The sequence below is a fragment of the Silene latifolia genome, chromosome 9 (assembly GCF_048544455.1).
Source record: "Silene latifolia isolate original U9 population chromosome 9, ASM4854445v1, whole genome shotgun sequence".
Lineage (NCBI taxonomy): Eukaryota > Viridiplantae > Streptophyta > Magnoliopsida > Caryophyllales > Caryophyllaceae > Silene > Silene latifolia.
In genome coordinates, this window is record NC_133534.1 from 145882420 (window position 1) to 145897489 (window position 15070).

Below are 15070 nucleotides of genomic sequence, written 5' to 3' on the forward strand. Positions count from 1 at the left end.
AGAAAATATATAGCGATTCGGAGTTTAAGGGTAAGAGGCAGTATAACGGGTGTTTTAAAACAATAATTAAGGGGTTACTCTATGAGGAATTGATATTTATTCATGACGGTTATGTTTTACTGACACTATTATTATTGTGGATTATAGTCTACTAGTATTGGTGCCCGGCTTCGCCCGGGTTACCTCTACTTACATAATCCATAAATTTATCATTAATATCTTTTTCTATGACATATCCTAAAATTACGATGAAATAAATTTGAAGACAAATTCACTACTCCCGCTATTAATATTTTACTCTTATTAATGAAACAATAGTAATAACATTTCACTACTTGCTCGTAATCATTGTTACTTTCACTACTTCCGCCGTAATTATTATTACTGTCACTACTGCCGCATTAATATTGATAATTTCACTACTCCCGCTGTAATTATTGTTACTTTCACTATTGCCGCATTAATATTGATTATTTCACTACCCCCGTTGTTGTTTCTACCACTTTCATTAATCTCGCTGATATTCTTTTCTTTGCTGACGAAATTACTTTTACTACTTAGGCATGCAATTTTAAGAGGATTATATATTTGATTATATGTTTATAAAAATATATTACATATATGCATTAAATCAAATCGAAAGAATGGTGCAATATTATATATTATGGAATTTAACTTGAACTATTTATAAACTACTTATATTATATTTTTGTATGTTAAATAATTAACATCTCTATACATCTAATAAACTATAAAGTTTAATAAAATTGCATAGATTTTAAATTTAATATATAATTTTATGATGATAACAATTAATACCATAAGTGTGCATGTTTATACTAATTAATTATTTTATTTTAAGGAAATTGACCAGCTTCTAGTCTTCTATAAATATTTCGGAAAATTATCAATCATCTTCTTTCTTTTAGTCTCCTTGAAATTAACCGTCTTAATTAATTATTTTATTTTAAGGAAATTGACCATCTTAATTAATTATTTTATTTTAAGGAAATTGACCATGTTTTAGTCTCTTACAAAAATTTAGGAAAATTACCAAGCTTCTATATAATTTAATTTTAACCCAAACTATACAATATTTGCATTGAGATCCCTTAATCGGGTCAATCACACGGTGCTATTGATTTAAAACTATATAATATAATTAATTTGTATAACTTTCTTTAATTACATTAAAGTATCTTGGTTCTGGATTTAATATATACTCCCTCCGTCCCGGTCATTTGTTGTCTTTTGGTTTTGGCACAAAGACCAAGGAAAGAGGAGATGGCCAATAACTAAATGACAAGTGGAACAAATTGAGTGTGAATGATCAAATTACTCATTAAGTTCATTCTTAAAATAGAAAGGACAACAAATGACTGAGACACCCCAATATGGAAAAGGACAACAAATGACCGGGACAGAGGGAGTAGTATTGATTGATTTGCCTATTGGGTTTTACTTCCAGTTTGGATTTGGATGATTTTATCATGTGTTTCACGTAAACACTGTCTCATCTTATAATTGATTATATTTATTTACTTTTACGGCTACTTGTTGATCGGTTGTTTTCCAGATTTAGACAGGTCAATAATAGTAAAATAATAATATTATGGCAAAATGTGCCCAAGTATGAAGCGTCCATATTCCATAACGAGCATGCTCTCTTAGTGAATAAGAAAGAAGAAGAAGAAGAGTGTTGGGACTTGGGAGTGGACACAAAGTGTGAGAGTGAGTCACTCTTCCGAGAAATCTTAAGAGCGACGTTAATTGATGTCCAATTATTACGAAGCAGCAGCAACCCATATAACAAATTATATCTGAAAATCTCAAAAATAAGTGTCTCCCGACCCTTTTTACCATATTAAGTACGTACCATTAGTGGATAGATATATAAGTTGGAAATGCTACAAATTTGGAGGGTTTTTTTCATTTTCTCATTTTCATCATTTTCCATCTAACATTTTCCTTCTTCCAATCATCATCACCATCACCATTCCATTCTTCTCCATCTTTAGATCTCTTTTTCTCTGTCCCCTATTTTTATTTGAGGGCTTTACTTGATCAGGTACATACATTCCGACTTCTCCTCTCTGTTTTTATTTTCTCTTTTAATTCTTTTAATTTATTGCATTCTTACGGAATTACGGGAATAATTGATCGTCACTCCCTCCTCGTTATTTTTTTTAGGGATTTATATTTGTTTTAGTATATGAATTTTGCGTAATTATGGCTTGACGAATCTTAAACTGCAAGACTACGCCGTTTCATACTCATGCAATTAGGTGAACGGTGGGGTCGGAATTGGGTTGTAACTTTGTTGTTTGCTTACGGTAGACCGTTGTCTGGATATAACACGCGCTCTCTATTACTCGGACAGACGGAGTAATAATTAATTAAATTGTTCAGAGGTCGTCGTTCGTTGTAATTCAAATGTTATATACTCCATAACACATACTCCATCAACATTGTTTTGCATAATCAATTACAACATCTGAATTGCAACTAACGACCTCACTAAATGTTCAACAACATACAAAACAATGTTGATGGAGTAGGAAATATGATAATTGGGTGTCTTGTTTGCGACCATTATATCTCCATCAACATTGTTTTCCAAAATCAAGTCATTGCATATGCATGCAACGGGTTCAAATATTACTCGACATGCTATTATGGTACCAATTATTTTGTTTCTGACACTTTGACAATTATGCCTTCTGAATTCAGGTTTTTTTGCGCACTCTGAACTCAGGGTGTTGGTTGAATCGGCATAACACTTCTTCCGCGCGAGGCCCTGAAGATTTAGTTATGCCAGATATGAAATTTGTTTTAAGAAAGAGTACTCCTTAGTGATGTTTGTTTTTTTATAAATGAAGACAGCTCGTGCATGGCAGTTTTGCTTAAGAGACCTGCTGACCATGTCTGGTCCACGTCAGCGGCCACATATCAAAAGGCCAGTATGGATCATCGTACTTGTTTGTATGGTGTGTTTCTTTCTCATTGCTGCATACATCTATCCACTTGGAAGCTCAGCTACCTGCAGTTTCTTTTCCACTAGAGGATGTGGAATCTATGCCGAGGAAGAATTGACACATTTTAGGGAGCTGACTGATGATGAGGTTTATAGCCGTGTTGTAATTAGAGAAATTCTCAAGGCACCTTTAGTTGAATCTAAAAACCCGAAAATTGCATTCTTGTTTCTAACGCCAGGTTCCTTACCATTCGAGTTACTTTGGGATAAGTTCTTTCAGGTAAATCCTCTTTTCCTATAGATTTCTTATTTGTATTTCACATTATACAACAGTAGCAGCAAAGCCTTAGTCCCAAAATGGTTTGCGGTCAGTTAACATGAATCATCATTCGAAACTGCTTGAGTATGAGTCCAATCGAAATGCCCCGACAATATTTGAATTTCCATTCATGTTCATAAAGTTTCACGGGAAGTTTTACGCTGGCTGGCACAAGCCTACCGCATCCCTCCTCTTTATCCGAGCTCGGGACCCGCAATGAATATCATAAGACACTCACAGGCGAACTTTGTTTTCCATACTATATGGAATTGAAAAAAATAGTAAAAGGTCTTTACTGTAGATTTGTCCTAGGCCACTTTTCCAGATTTGCACTTTGTTTCCTGTTGTGCGTTTTTTTATTTCCTTTTCTGTTTGTTTCGTTGTATTTGTGTATGTATATAGCTCAAGGAGACAATGGGTTGTTGAATTCCGGCTTTTTGGTCATGTGTTGTGAGGACCTAGAGAAAAACGGAAATGAGTAGTGTAAACTGAATGCTCATGCCAATTATGTGAAAAGAGTCATAGTTTGTGTGCCATTTTCTGAGAATTGTATTTTTGCAATTTGTTGCCTTCATTAATTTGTCAAACTTGATGCCACGAGCTCTTTCATAATGATGTAATTGAGGTTATCCAGTACCCTATCTTGATAATCTGTCTTATAGTACGTTTCTGCAGGAGTACTTGCTGTTACTCTTGATACCTTTCTAAAAGGGGAAAATTAGATATGATTACCTGAGGACAATTATTAGATAAGAACAAGGAGTAAACTAAGGGAGAAGAATGAGTTCAATGTTTTTGATTTATTTGAGTTAAGTGAGAAGAACCAATAGTATAATGTGAAGTTACTCTCAAAAACACTTGCATGAAGAGACCTGCGTGCTTCTCCAATAATGTTTTGGGAGCTTAGAGATGTAGAAATGTTCATCTCTCGTTGGTTGCTCTAGCGAGGACAGGTGGTGTAGGATAAATGCCCACTTAAACTGCTATTCAGTTATCTGTGACCAACCTGATTGTGTACTTCAGATTTTTTATCTTCTTTATCTTGATCATGTCGGTATTGGTACACAATGTGTGCTTCTGCGGATTGGAATCAGCTGCAAAAATTGAACTAATAAAAGAGTATTATAGGCAATTTCTGAGAGATTTGTCCAGTTTGGCAGTAGTGCCATACTGCCAACTATCATGTTATACTGATAACTGAACTGTCCAGTACTTTTTACTTTTGAAAGACAAAGTGCAATGACATGATTTTTTTTATCCCCAGGGACATGAAGGTAGATTCTCTGTTTTCATACATGCATCAAGAGATAAACCGGTGCACTTAAGTCGTCATTTTATTGGACGTGATATTCGGAGTGACAAGGTAATATTTGACTCGGTTTAAAAGTCTAACTTTGATCTGCATCTCTTGAAAACGTGACTATCACTGTTTGTGTGAACTTTACAAGTAATTCAGTAAGATAGGTGAAATAACATGTGATATATTCTTGGCACAAACTAGATTACCATGAAAAAGCTTACACTCTCATATTCTTAGCCATCTTTTGACTGCAACACTACTACAAGTCTACAACTCGAGTCTTCGGATGAGAAAAAGATGGCTCATTTGATTTGCCTTCGCAATTCTTAATCAGGATTTCTCAACTTAAAGTGTGGTCTATGTAGTATTCATTTCTACTCTATATGTTAGTAGCCTATCCTTTTTTGTTTTTCTGAATGCTATAGAAGAAAGGTCTTTGATTGTATTTGTTGCCTTGCAGTTCTCTCATTAGTTTTCTTGAGCAGTTTTTGGTTCCTTCTCAAATCACTATTCTACTGAATTGCTTGTCTTCATAGCCATCTCCTGTGGACTATACAATATGTTTCTTTTCAACAAAGCATTGAGCGAAACATTTATCTTAGATGGCGTTGTGCAGAAAAGTTAAGTGACAAATTTGTGACTGTCAATTTACAGGTAGTTTGGGGTAAAATTTCCATGGTTGATGCAGAAAGGAGACTCCTTGCTCATGCTCTCAGAGACCCTGATAATCAGCACTTTGTCTTACTGTCGGACAGGTATGCGCCTTTGAGTTTACTTTCAATAAATCCTTCATGGAGTTGACATACTCTTCAAAGTCTGCTTCACTTATTTCTACATGTTTATTCCTTGCAGTTGTGTACCACTTCATAATTTTGATTATGTTTACAATTATCTCATGTTCACAAATGTCAGCTTTATTGATTGGTAAGAAGCTTCTTTGTTTGAATATTATTTATTTGGCTCTTAATGATTTGATCCTTACAGTCGCAGGTTTTGTATGATATTTGATCCCTGTATGTTTAATTTGGTTCATACCTGTCAAACATTTGCTCAAATGTAAACATAACCCATTTCCAAACTTCTGAAATCAGTACATGTATTTTGATTGATTCTGGAGATAATAATCTGAGGATAAGTTTCTTAAGTTCTTGTTGGTGGTGGTGGTGGTGTTGTAAGGAGGCATAATTCTGGTTGACATTTTTCGGTCATCATGCCGTTTAAATACACCTAATTTTTTTTTTTGACAAATGTATTAAAACGTGTTCCACTTATTACTTGTTCCAAGTGTTTTAGATGATCTATATTCTTCTACAAGTCTTCTGGGTAACCTTGTCAATATTCATCAATGCTGTGTTAACCCTGGTGTATCTTGCATTCTTTTTGAACCACTCTTTGAGACAAGTCTAACTAGTCTGTCTTTTCAGTTTCATTGATCCTGGGCCGCATGGTAACGGAAGATATTCTGACCATATGTTGCCTGAGGTTGAGAAGACCGACTTCAGGAAGGGTTCACAGGTATAGAATGATACAAACACTCTTCAAAGTTCTAACCTATCAAATGCTCTGACCTACTTTTCTGTATAACTACTGCTTCTATTTTGTCGAATAGAGAGTTTTTTTTTGTTTTGTAAAAACCAAATTCTTCATCCTAAAACTCCCATTGTTCGGCCTTGGAATAAAGTAAAATCTCACTAAACTCACTCGCGGCTAGTATCGTGAATGTAGCATGGTATTGTTGCATCTTATGAAGAATCTTATGATGCAAATTTCATCATGGATCATCTTGAAACAATGTTTGTGTTTGTAAAATAAGGGTAAGGTGAATACATCGAAACTCCCCTACTCCATAATGCAGTAACATTAAATTATTTGAGTAATGTTGTTATGTCCTAAAAGTGTGTTTCTGGTCCCCCAAGTGTGCGGCTTGAAGTACTGAGATAATAATAACGTTTATTTTTGCAGTGGTTCACCATGAAACGCCAGCATGCTTTAATAGTGATGGCCGATAGCCTATATTATACGAAGTTCAAGCTGTACTGCAGGGTAATATTGCTTTCCTTTGTTCTTAACATATCCAGTAATCTGAGACTAATTATGTGCATTTTTTTTTTTTTTTTTACAAAATGGTAGTTGGGGATGAATGTTTCAGTTTGTCTTCAAAGTTCAAACTGTTGCTGAAAGTGCTTCTGTCTTCATTGGATGTTCCTTTGTCTTCATTGGATGTTCCTCTGTCTTTAAAATTAGTCTATTGCACTATATAGTCTCATCACTAGTACAAGATTCGGTATTTCATCTTATGATGTATGTGTTGATGATGAGACTTTATTGTCTTCAACAGCCAGGAATGGAGCACGGGAAAAATTGCTATGCTGATGAGCACTATCTGCCGACTTTCTTCCGTGTTAGTAAATTAACCCGTAAAGAACTTATTTAACTTATATCAGCTTCTTTCTGACCGATTTCTCTCTGAACATGGTTTAGATGATTGACCCCGGGGGAATCGCAAATTGGTCAGTGACGTATGTTGACTGGTCTGAGAGAAAGTGGCATCCCAGGTCCTTCAGAGCCGAAGACATCACTTTTGAACTACTCAGAAATATGAGTGTATGTTTTGTACAATCTTTACATACAAGACCACCTATTCTATGAGACAATCTTACGTATGAGACCATCTATTAATCCATATAATAAAATAAGTATGTTAGCAATTAGATTGGTCTCACATGTGGGGCTGCCTCATATAAGACTCTTGGTCTCCTAACAATTTTTTGTTAATTACTGCAGACTCAGGACGAGAGTGTTCATGTAACCAGTGATAGCATGGTATACACTCATCTTTATATACATATACTTCACTTACTTTACTTTGGCTGTTTACTTTTGGGGTCGTATTCGTGTCCCACAGAACACTCGAGGATATCTTGAAACCTATACCTGATTACCCGAGGGCCGAGCCATACCATTTCGACAATTTTCCTATAAGAATCAAAAGGAATCAGGCATGACAGAAGTAGAGGTAGAGACTGCGTATAAAACGTATTAAGCGTTGATGATTTGAAGACCATTTTCAAGCATCTCTCTATTCACTTTAAAAAAAAAAACTAAATATTAAAAAGTTATAGCTATGTTTTTGTTTTGAAACGTGTTACCCCATCTGCTGATTCATTTGGAGACCATATAGTCCCCGTGTCTAAATAGTTGAGTCGCGCCGAGTCCGACTCTTAGATATGTACCCGGGTCTGCTACTTGAGTCCGAGTGACATATCACATCAGTATAGAAAACAATTGGTGTTGAATTAACATGGTTTGAAATGCTTGAAAATCTGACTAGTGACAACTGTTTGATATGTTGCTACAGAACACAGTGATGACAAAACCGTGCCTATGGAATGGACTGAGGCGGCCATGCTTTTTATTTGCCCGAAAATTTTATCCCGAGACTTCGGAAAGGCTGATTAATCTCTTCTCCAATTATACAGTGGTTTAATGGCATTCTTCAATTTTTAGTCGACTGGAATGATCGACTATTATTTTTGGTATATGCTCATTAGGCTGCAGTGAGATTCCCAAGCAAAAGTTCCGATTTGAGCAAAAGTTACGATTTACAGTCGAGGATTTTTCAGCGATTGGTCGAGCAACCGACATTAATCGACGGACGACAATGGGAAAAGATGCTGTTTTGTTTTCTGCCTCCCGGACAACTAGTCATCAATCTTTATCATTCTTAATTTTTTGGTCGGTAATTCCATTTTCATAAAATTTGAGAATCGCAAATGCAAATATGCAATTTGGTCGCGTTGCAAGTATTTTTTTTTTTTCGTCTTTTTTTGGTAAGATCGTCATATATAAGTTTGTTTTGAGTACATTAAGATCGTCACATATAAGTGGTACTTGAAGACATGAGTAATTACTCTACCAAATTACTTGGCAATGCAGGAGCAAATTTGTTTTTTTTTTTCCCAAACCGAACATGTTTGTGATGATCTTGAGTGTTTGGTTCACCCCATATAGATATGAGGTATGGGTTTGAAATGAGTCAAATATTAGCCATATCAATCCAAATAAGGCAAAGATTAGCACAATTGACAGTCAAACATTACCACATCAATCTTCTCCTACATTGATTGTGTCAATATTGTAAAATAGGAAGTTTATATTTGTAAATATTCTAGCCAAACCCTACTGTGTATTCCTATATATATGTACCTTATTCATAATGCAATTCATTTTATTCTACACACAAATAAACCTAGTCTTATATGGTATCGAGAGGCCTTCATCGATCCGCAAATAACCTACGACCCAGGCGCACCAACTTCAAACACCAAAAATCTCTGCTTCCGCCACCCTTGTTCACCATGACAAACACCACCCCTCACTCCACTGCCAACACCTTGATCCCAACCCCACATGAAAATTCCAAACCATTGACATCCTTGAACTTGAATCACTGCGTCAAATTGACTCCGCTAAACTATACTGCTTGGCACATTTAATTGACGCATATCATGTTCGGTTTTAGCCTACTCGGGTTCTTAGATGGATCCGAGAATCCCACCCAAAACTATTCTTGACACTGACAAAAAAGAAACACAAAACCCTGCTTACCTCTCTTGGCTCAAACAAGATGGGTTGATACTCGGAGCTCTTATGGGCACGATATACTTCGCTTTGTAGTCACTGATTGTTAGAGCAAAATCATCAAAAGACGCATGGGATATACTTGCCCACACATATGCCAACCCCTCAAGAGCACACATCTTGCAACTTAAAGAAAGAGTTGATTCCATCGTAAAGACGACGGATCAAACCATCACTGACTATATGCACCAAATAAAAGCATGTGTCGACCAACTCGCTCTTATGGGCAAAAACCTAGACCTCGAAGATGTCGTCTCTAAAGTTATTGAAGGCTTAGATTACGAGCTCTACAAACCCGTCATAGACACTGTTAGAGCTCGGGACAACCCTATCACTTTTGAGGCACTCCACAAAAAACTCCTCAACCATGAACTTCTTGTGAAACACCAACCCACCTCCAACCATTTCACCCCATCTGCCAACCCGGCCTTTCATGGCCACAACAACAACAACCGTGGCCACTTCCGTCACCACAACCAGCCTGCTTCCACCCAACCCAATGCAACCTAAAATAACCAAAATCAACCCACATCCAACCCCAACCCGAGACCATTCAAGGGACGATGCCGATGGTGTCGTCAAACAGGACACGTGATAGCCAATTGTCCGCTCTTTAGGAAACTCTTTCCAACCATAGTGTTTCCTAGCCCACCATCCTACCGCCAACACCAAGGAACCCCGCAAGCCCACCTAGCCACCCACGACAGTCCCCAGCCCAACCCTAATTACCTACTTGACAGCGGGGCCTCCCACCACCTAACCCATGACTTGCACACCTTGGATTTCCATTCTCTCTACGATGGTTTAGATGACTTAATCATCGGCGACGGCTCGACTCTTTCCATTGCCAATACAGGTTACTTTACAATGCAAAATTTAAAATTCAATAACGTTCTTCATGTTCCACGAATTTCCCATAACATTTTATCGATTTCGCAACTTTGTCGTGACAATCATGCTTATGTATTATTCTCACATGACACGTTTTTTGTTAAGGCAATCCAAACCGGGAAGATTCTCCTCCAGGGCCGTGATAAACAAGGTGTCTATGAATGGTGTCCGCCAAAACAAGTCGCCCTAGCTGCTGTCAAAGGGACGCCACCACTATCTTGGCATCATAAGTTAGGACATCCGTCTTATGATGTAATCAAAACTATTAATAAAACTCTATCATCTCCAATTATGGACTATGAATATTGTCATTCTTGTAGTATTTCAAAGAGCAAAAAGATTCCCTTCTCTATTTCTTCACTGTATTCCAACGCACCCCTAAACCTTCTTTTTTCGGACCTATGGACCAGCCCGGTTCTATCTCGAGACCACTACAAATACTACGTCATATTCGTCGATCATTTCACCAAGTATACTTGGCTATATCCATTAAAACGTAAATCCGAAACCACTACTGTTTTTTCGCAGTTTAAAACCCTCGTTGAAAAATATTTTCAAAAACCGATTCGACGCTTTTTCTCCGACAATGGTGGTGAATACACCAAACTAAATCAAACACTTCTAAAAGATGGAATAACACATAATACGTCACCTCCCCATACACCGGAACACAATAGCTATGCCGAAAGACGACACCGTCAAATTGTTGAAACCGGACTTGCCTTACTAAACTACGCAGGCCTCCCTAAAACATATTGGCCCTTTGCTTTCAGTACGGCAACCTATCTTATCAACCGAATGCCTACCAAAACATTAAATGGCAGCTCACCTTATTTCCAACTACATAATACTTCACCAAATTACACTAAACTCCACAATTTCGGATGCCTTTGCTATCCGTGGTTAAGACTATACACTAAACACAAATTAGAATATCGCTCAATCGCTTGCATTTTCGTTGGTTACTCCAATACTCAAAGTGCTTACCATTGTCTCGATCCTAAAACCCATCGAATTTATACATCCCGGCATGTAAAATTTGTTGATGAAGAATTTCCGTTTCGCCAAAATATCACGCCTACACCAACACCCTCATCTCCTTCCACTATTGATGAATGGTGTGCACTTTATATACCACTCCTTCCACCTATCACCACACCCTCGCCATCACCCACACCCTCCTCTGAACCATCTCGCCACACCCACAAAAGACCCATCACCATTGTCTATTCCAGGCGACAACCTACCCCCACTTCGACACCCTCCTCATCCACACCTAACTCGCCTGCCTCCCTTGTCGTGTCCCTTGACCAGACTCCCTCTTCCCCTACACCTGCCCCATGTCCCAAACGCCCTAAACCACATCCACCACCTCCACAAAAAAAAATATCACAACTCGACTGGACAACAATATTCGAAAGCCCAATCCTCGCTATGCCAATCTCGCTCAAGTAAATTCCACAAATGACAACCTCCCTAATACTGTCAAGCAAGCACTTGTTCTTCCTCACTGGCGACAAGGTATGCAAGACGAGTTCCAAGCACTTGAAAAGAACACCACTTGGTCCCTCGTTCCACGCACTTCAACCCACAATGTCATAGGCTGTAAGTGGGTTTTTCGAAATAAATATAATCCTGATGGTACCCTCAAACAACACAAGGCACGCCTTGTCGCAAAGGGGTTTCATCAAAGACCAGGTATTGACTATACCGAGACATTTAGTCCCGTAATAAAACCCACAACCGTTCGTCTAATTCTATCATTGGCCGTCACCAAATCATGGTCACTAAGGCAATTAGACGTCAATAATGCGTTTCTACAAGGACATCTAACTGATAATGTATTTATGACCCAACCACCCGGCTTCGTTGATCAGACAAAACCGGACTGCATATTTAAATTAAACAAAGCAATATATGGCCTAAAACAAGCTCCTCGAGCATGGTACACCGAATTAAAAACGTATCTCATAACCTATGGATTCAAACAATCTATTTCTGACTCCTCTTTATTTACATTACATACTAAAGAAACCTGCATATATATGCTCATCTACGTTGATGATATCATCGTCACCGGACCACATCCCTCTCAATTACATCATTTCATTACAAAGTTAGCAAAGCGTTTCTCGCTTAAAGACCTTGGAACATTATCGTACTTTTTAGGCATCGAAGTTACACCCAATACACTTGGCTTACATCTCAACCAATCTAAATATATTTACGATCTCCTCACCAAATACAAAATGATCGATGCTAAACCAAACACTGCTCCTATGGCAACATCTCCATCACTCACTCGTGAAGATCATCAACCAATTCACGATCATTCTACGTATCGTGCCATCGTTGGAAGCCTGCAATATCTATCCCTCACTAGACCTGATATTGCCTTCGCCATAAACCGTCTTGCTCAATATCTTCATCATCCCACCACGACTCATTGGACTACTTTAAAACGCCTTCTTCGCTACCTACAAGAGACCCAAACCGTTGGCATCCAGCTGTACCGTGACTCACCATCCTGTCTTCATGCCTTTTGTGATGCAGATCATGCCGGAGACAAAGACAACTACGTATCAACAACAGGCTACATCATTTATCTTGGTCGAAACCCCATCTCTTGGTCCTCCAAAAAGCAACGCGGTCTCGCCCTCTCCACCACCGAAGCTGAATTTCGTGCCATAGAGTCTATCACAACTGAAACTCTCTGGCTCCGCAATCTTCTCACCGAGCTCCACATCACCGTCAAAAAATATCCAGCCATTTTTTGCGACAACATATCCGCCACTCTATATGCCAAGAACCCCGTATTTCACTCTCGCATGAAACACATAGCTCTCTCTTTCCATTCGTCAAAGAACAGCTCAACCTCGGTCAAGGGAAATTGATTGTGTCAATATTGTAAAATAGGAAGTTTATATTTGTAAATATTCTAGCTAAACCCTACTGTGTATTCCTATATATATGTACCTTATTCATAATGCAATTCATTTTATTCTACACACAAATAAACCTAGTCTTATATCAAACCCACACTAGGTGTTTGTTTGGCGAAAATGTGGGTTTCATATCCATACCTCAAAACCATGAGGTATGAGTTTCTCATACCCAAGGAGGAGGTGGGTATGAGATTGATACCGATGGGTATCAAATTAGAAATAACAAAGAAATTGAAAAAAAGTAGGGTTATTTTACAAGAATAATCAAAACTATTGGTCATCTTCTCAAAATAATCTGAACTTTAAATTAACTCAAAAAAAACAATACTATTACCCTCTTTTACTCATATTACACTTGGCTCATTTTTACATACAAATTTAGGTAAACAACCGGTTTTTTCCCCCCCTTTAAACTTCATTCCTCCTCCTCCATTAACGGTCCCCATTAAACAACACAACTACAACACCTTTCCCAACCACTGAATCGAAAGCACTAATTCAGGTCTAATATTTCCTTCACTAGTTCCGACCATCTCGTTTCACATCCCACCAACTATCTCCTCTCTCATATTTCCTTCACCAGTTCCGACTTCCGACCATGGCTTCCTCTTCTTCCTGTGGGTTATTAAAGAATTGAAAAATAGATAGAATTATGAAGGGAGTACTTATTGGACATACTCTAATTCTCGATTCCAATGTTATTGCTAAAATATGTTTACTTTGAAACCAGATTTAACTCCTTCCCCTTCGAAATCAACGAAGTTCAACCTTTGTCAAGTCAAGGAGCTTTCTTGCCCAAACATGTTATCCTTATACCAAAAGAGAGAACCAAAGTAAAATATCAGCAAGCGACTATAATTATGCTTGAGCAATACACCTTCTCGTCGTCGACCACCGCGACTCCGACAACATTCGATAGCCTGGCTTCATTGTCGTCGTCATCGATGTGCTCCTCCATCAATAATCGATGTAATTTTCCATAACCCTAGATCCCCAAATCAATTTGGGGATAAATTATAATTTAGAGTTTGGGAGGTTTGGATTGGTACGGTGTAGTTATGTTTGGTGTGTGTCTTAATTAGGTGGTCGGAGAGTTCGGAGAAGGTGGTTATGGGTGGATGGTGTTGCAGGTGGTGTTCGAGATGTCGTGATGATAAAGACTGGGTGGGTTTGTATAAACAGTAAGGGAGACTTTACTTGCTTAACAGGTAGTAGGTCACCTAGTGTAATAGGAGAAGAGAGAGTTAATAGTATAATTTATTCTGAGTTAAATTAAAGTTCAGATTATTTTGAGAAGGCACTCAATAGTTTGGATTATTCTTGTAAAATAACCCAAAAAAATATTATATATTATAATTAAAATCATTTTTATATATTTTTGATTAAATCTTTATTTACATGATTTTATGATATTAAAAATAACTTTATTAAAAGTATTGTATTTCAAAGATTATTAATTACGATTGATTCTAACCCATACCGCCCGGAAATGAAACAAATATAAGGTATGAGGAATCAAGTTCCAACCCATACCACTTAGATATGATTCCTGATTCCAAACTCATACCCACGAACGAAACAAACGCCCCATAAGATTGTACAGGTCTCTTATGTAGACATTGTTATCTTTAAAGATTTTAAAAAACATGTTTAAGTTTTCTGACATGTGATATTGGAGATTTTGGTTTATTAAATATACATAATTTATTTTCATGATATGCATTTTACTCTATACAATAATTTTACCCAAAATATTTTATTTGCATACCTCTACTTAAAACTAAAAAAAAAACTTGGGAGTTGTTTGGTTAGAAGTCCAAAGAAAAGGGTAAGAGAATCAAAGTGAATGATTCCCTTTATTTATGTTATTTGGCACAAACAAACGAAATGAGATCCCCTTCTTTACCCTCAAATTCCTCTAACCCCTTACCCCTCAAGGGAATGAGATTCCCTTTTCCTTTAACCCACCCATGACCATCAATGACTACCACTCATCATTA

General features: G+C 37.5%; 1 protein-coding gene across 1 annotated transcript; it reads left to right on the plus strand.

The window, feature by feature from the left end:
- Positions 1-1709: 1709 nt before the first annotated feature.
- LOC141600132 (glycosyltransferase BC10-like) lies at positions 1710-8557 on the plus strand. The gene is made up of 11 exons (XM_074420317.1): positions 1710-2068; positions 2731-3254; positions 4558-4656; positions 5248-5348; positions 5446-5517; positions 6018-6108; positions 6556-6636; positions 6932-6994; positions 7075-7197; positions 7378-7416; positions 7952-8557. Exons 2-11 carry the CDS (start codon positions 2874-2876, stop codon positions 8078-8080), a joined length of 1179 nt encoding a protein of 392 aa, XP_074276418.1. The 5' UTR covers positions 1710-2068; positions 2731-2873; the 3' UTR covers positions 8081-8557.
- Positions 8558-15070: the final 6513 nt, after the last annotated feature.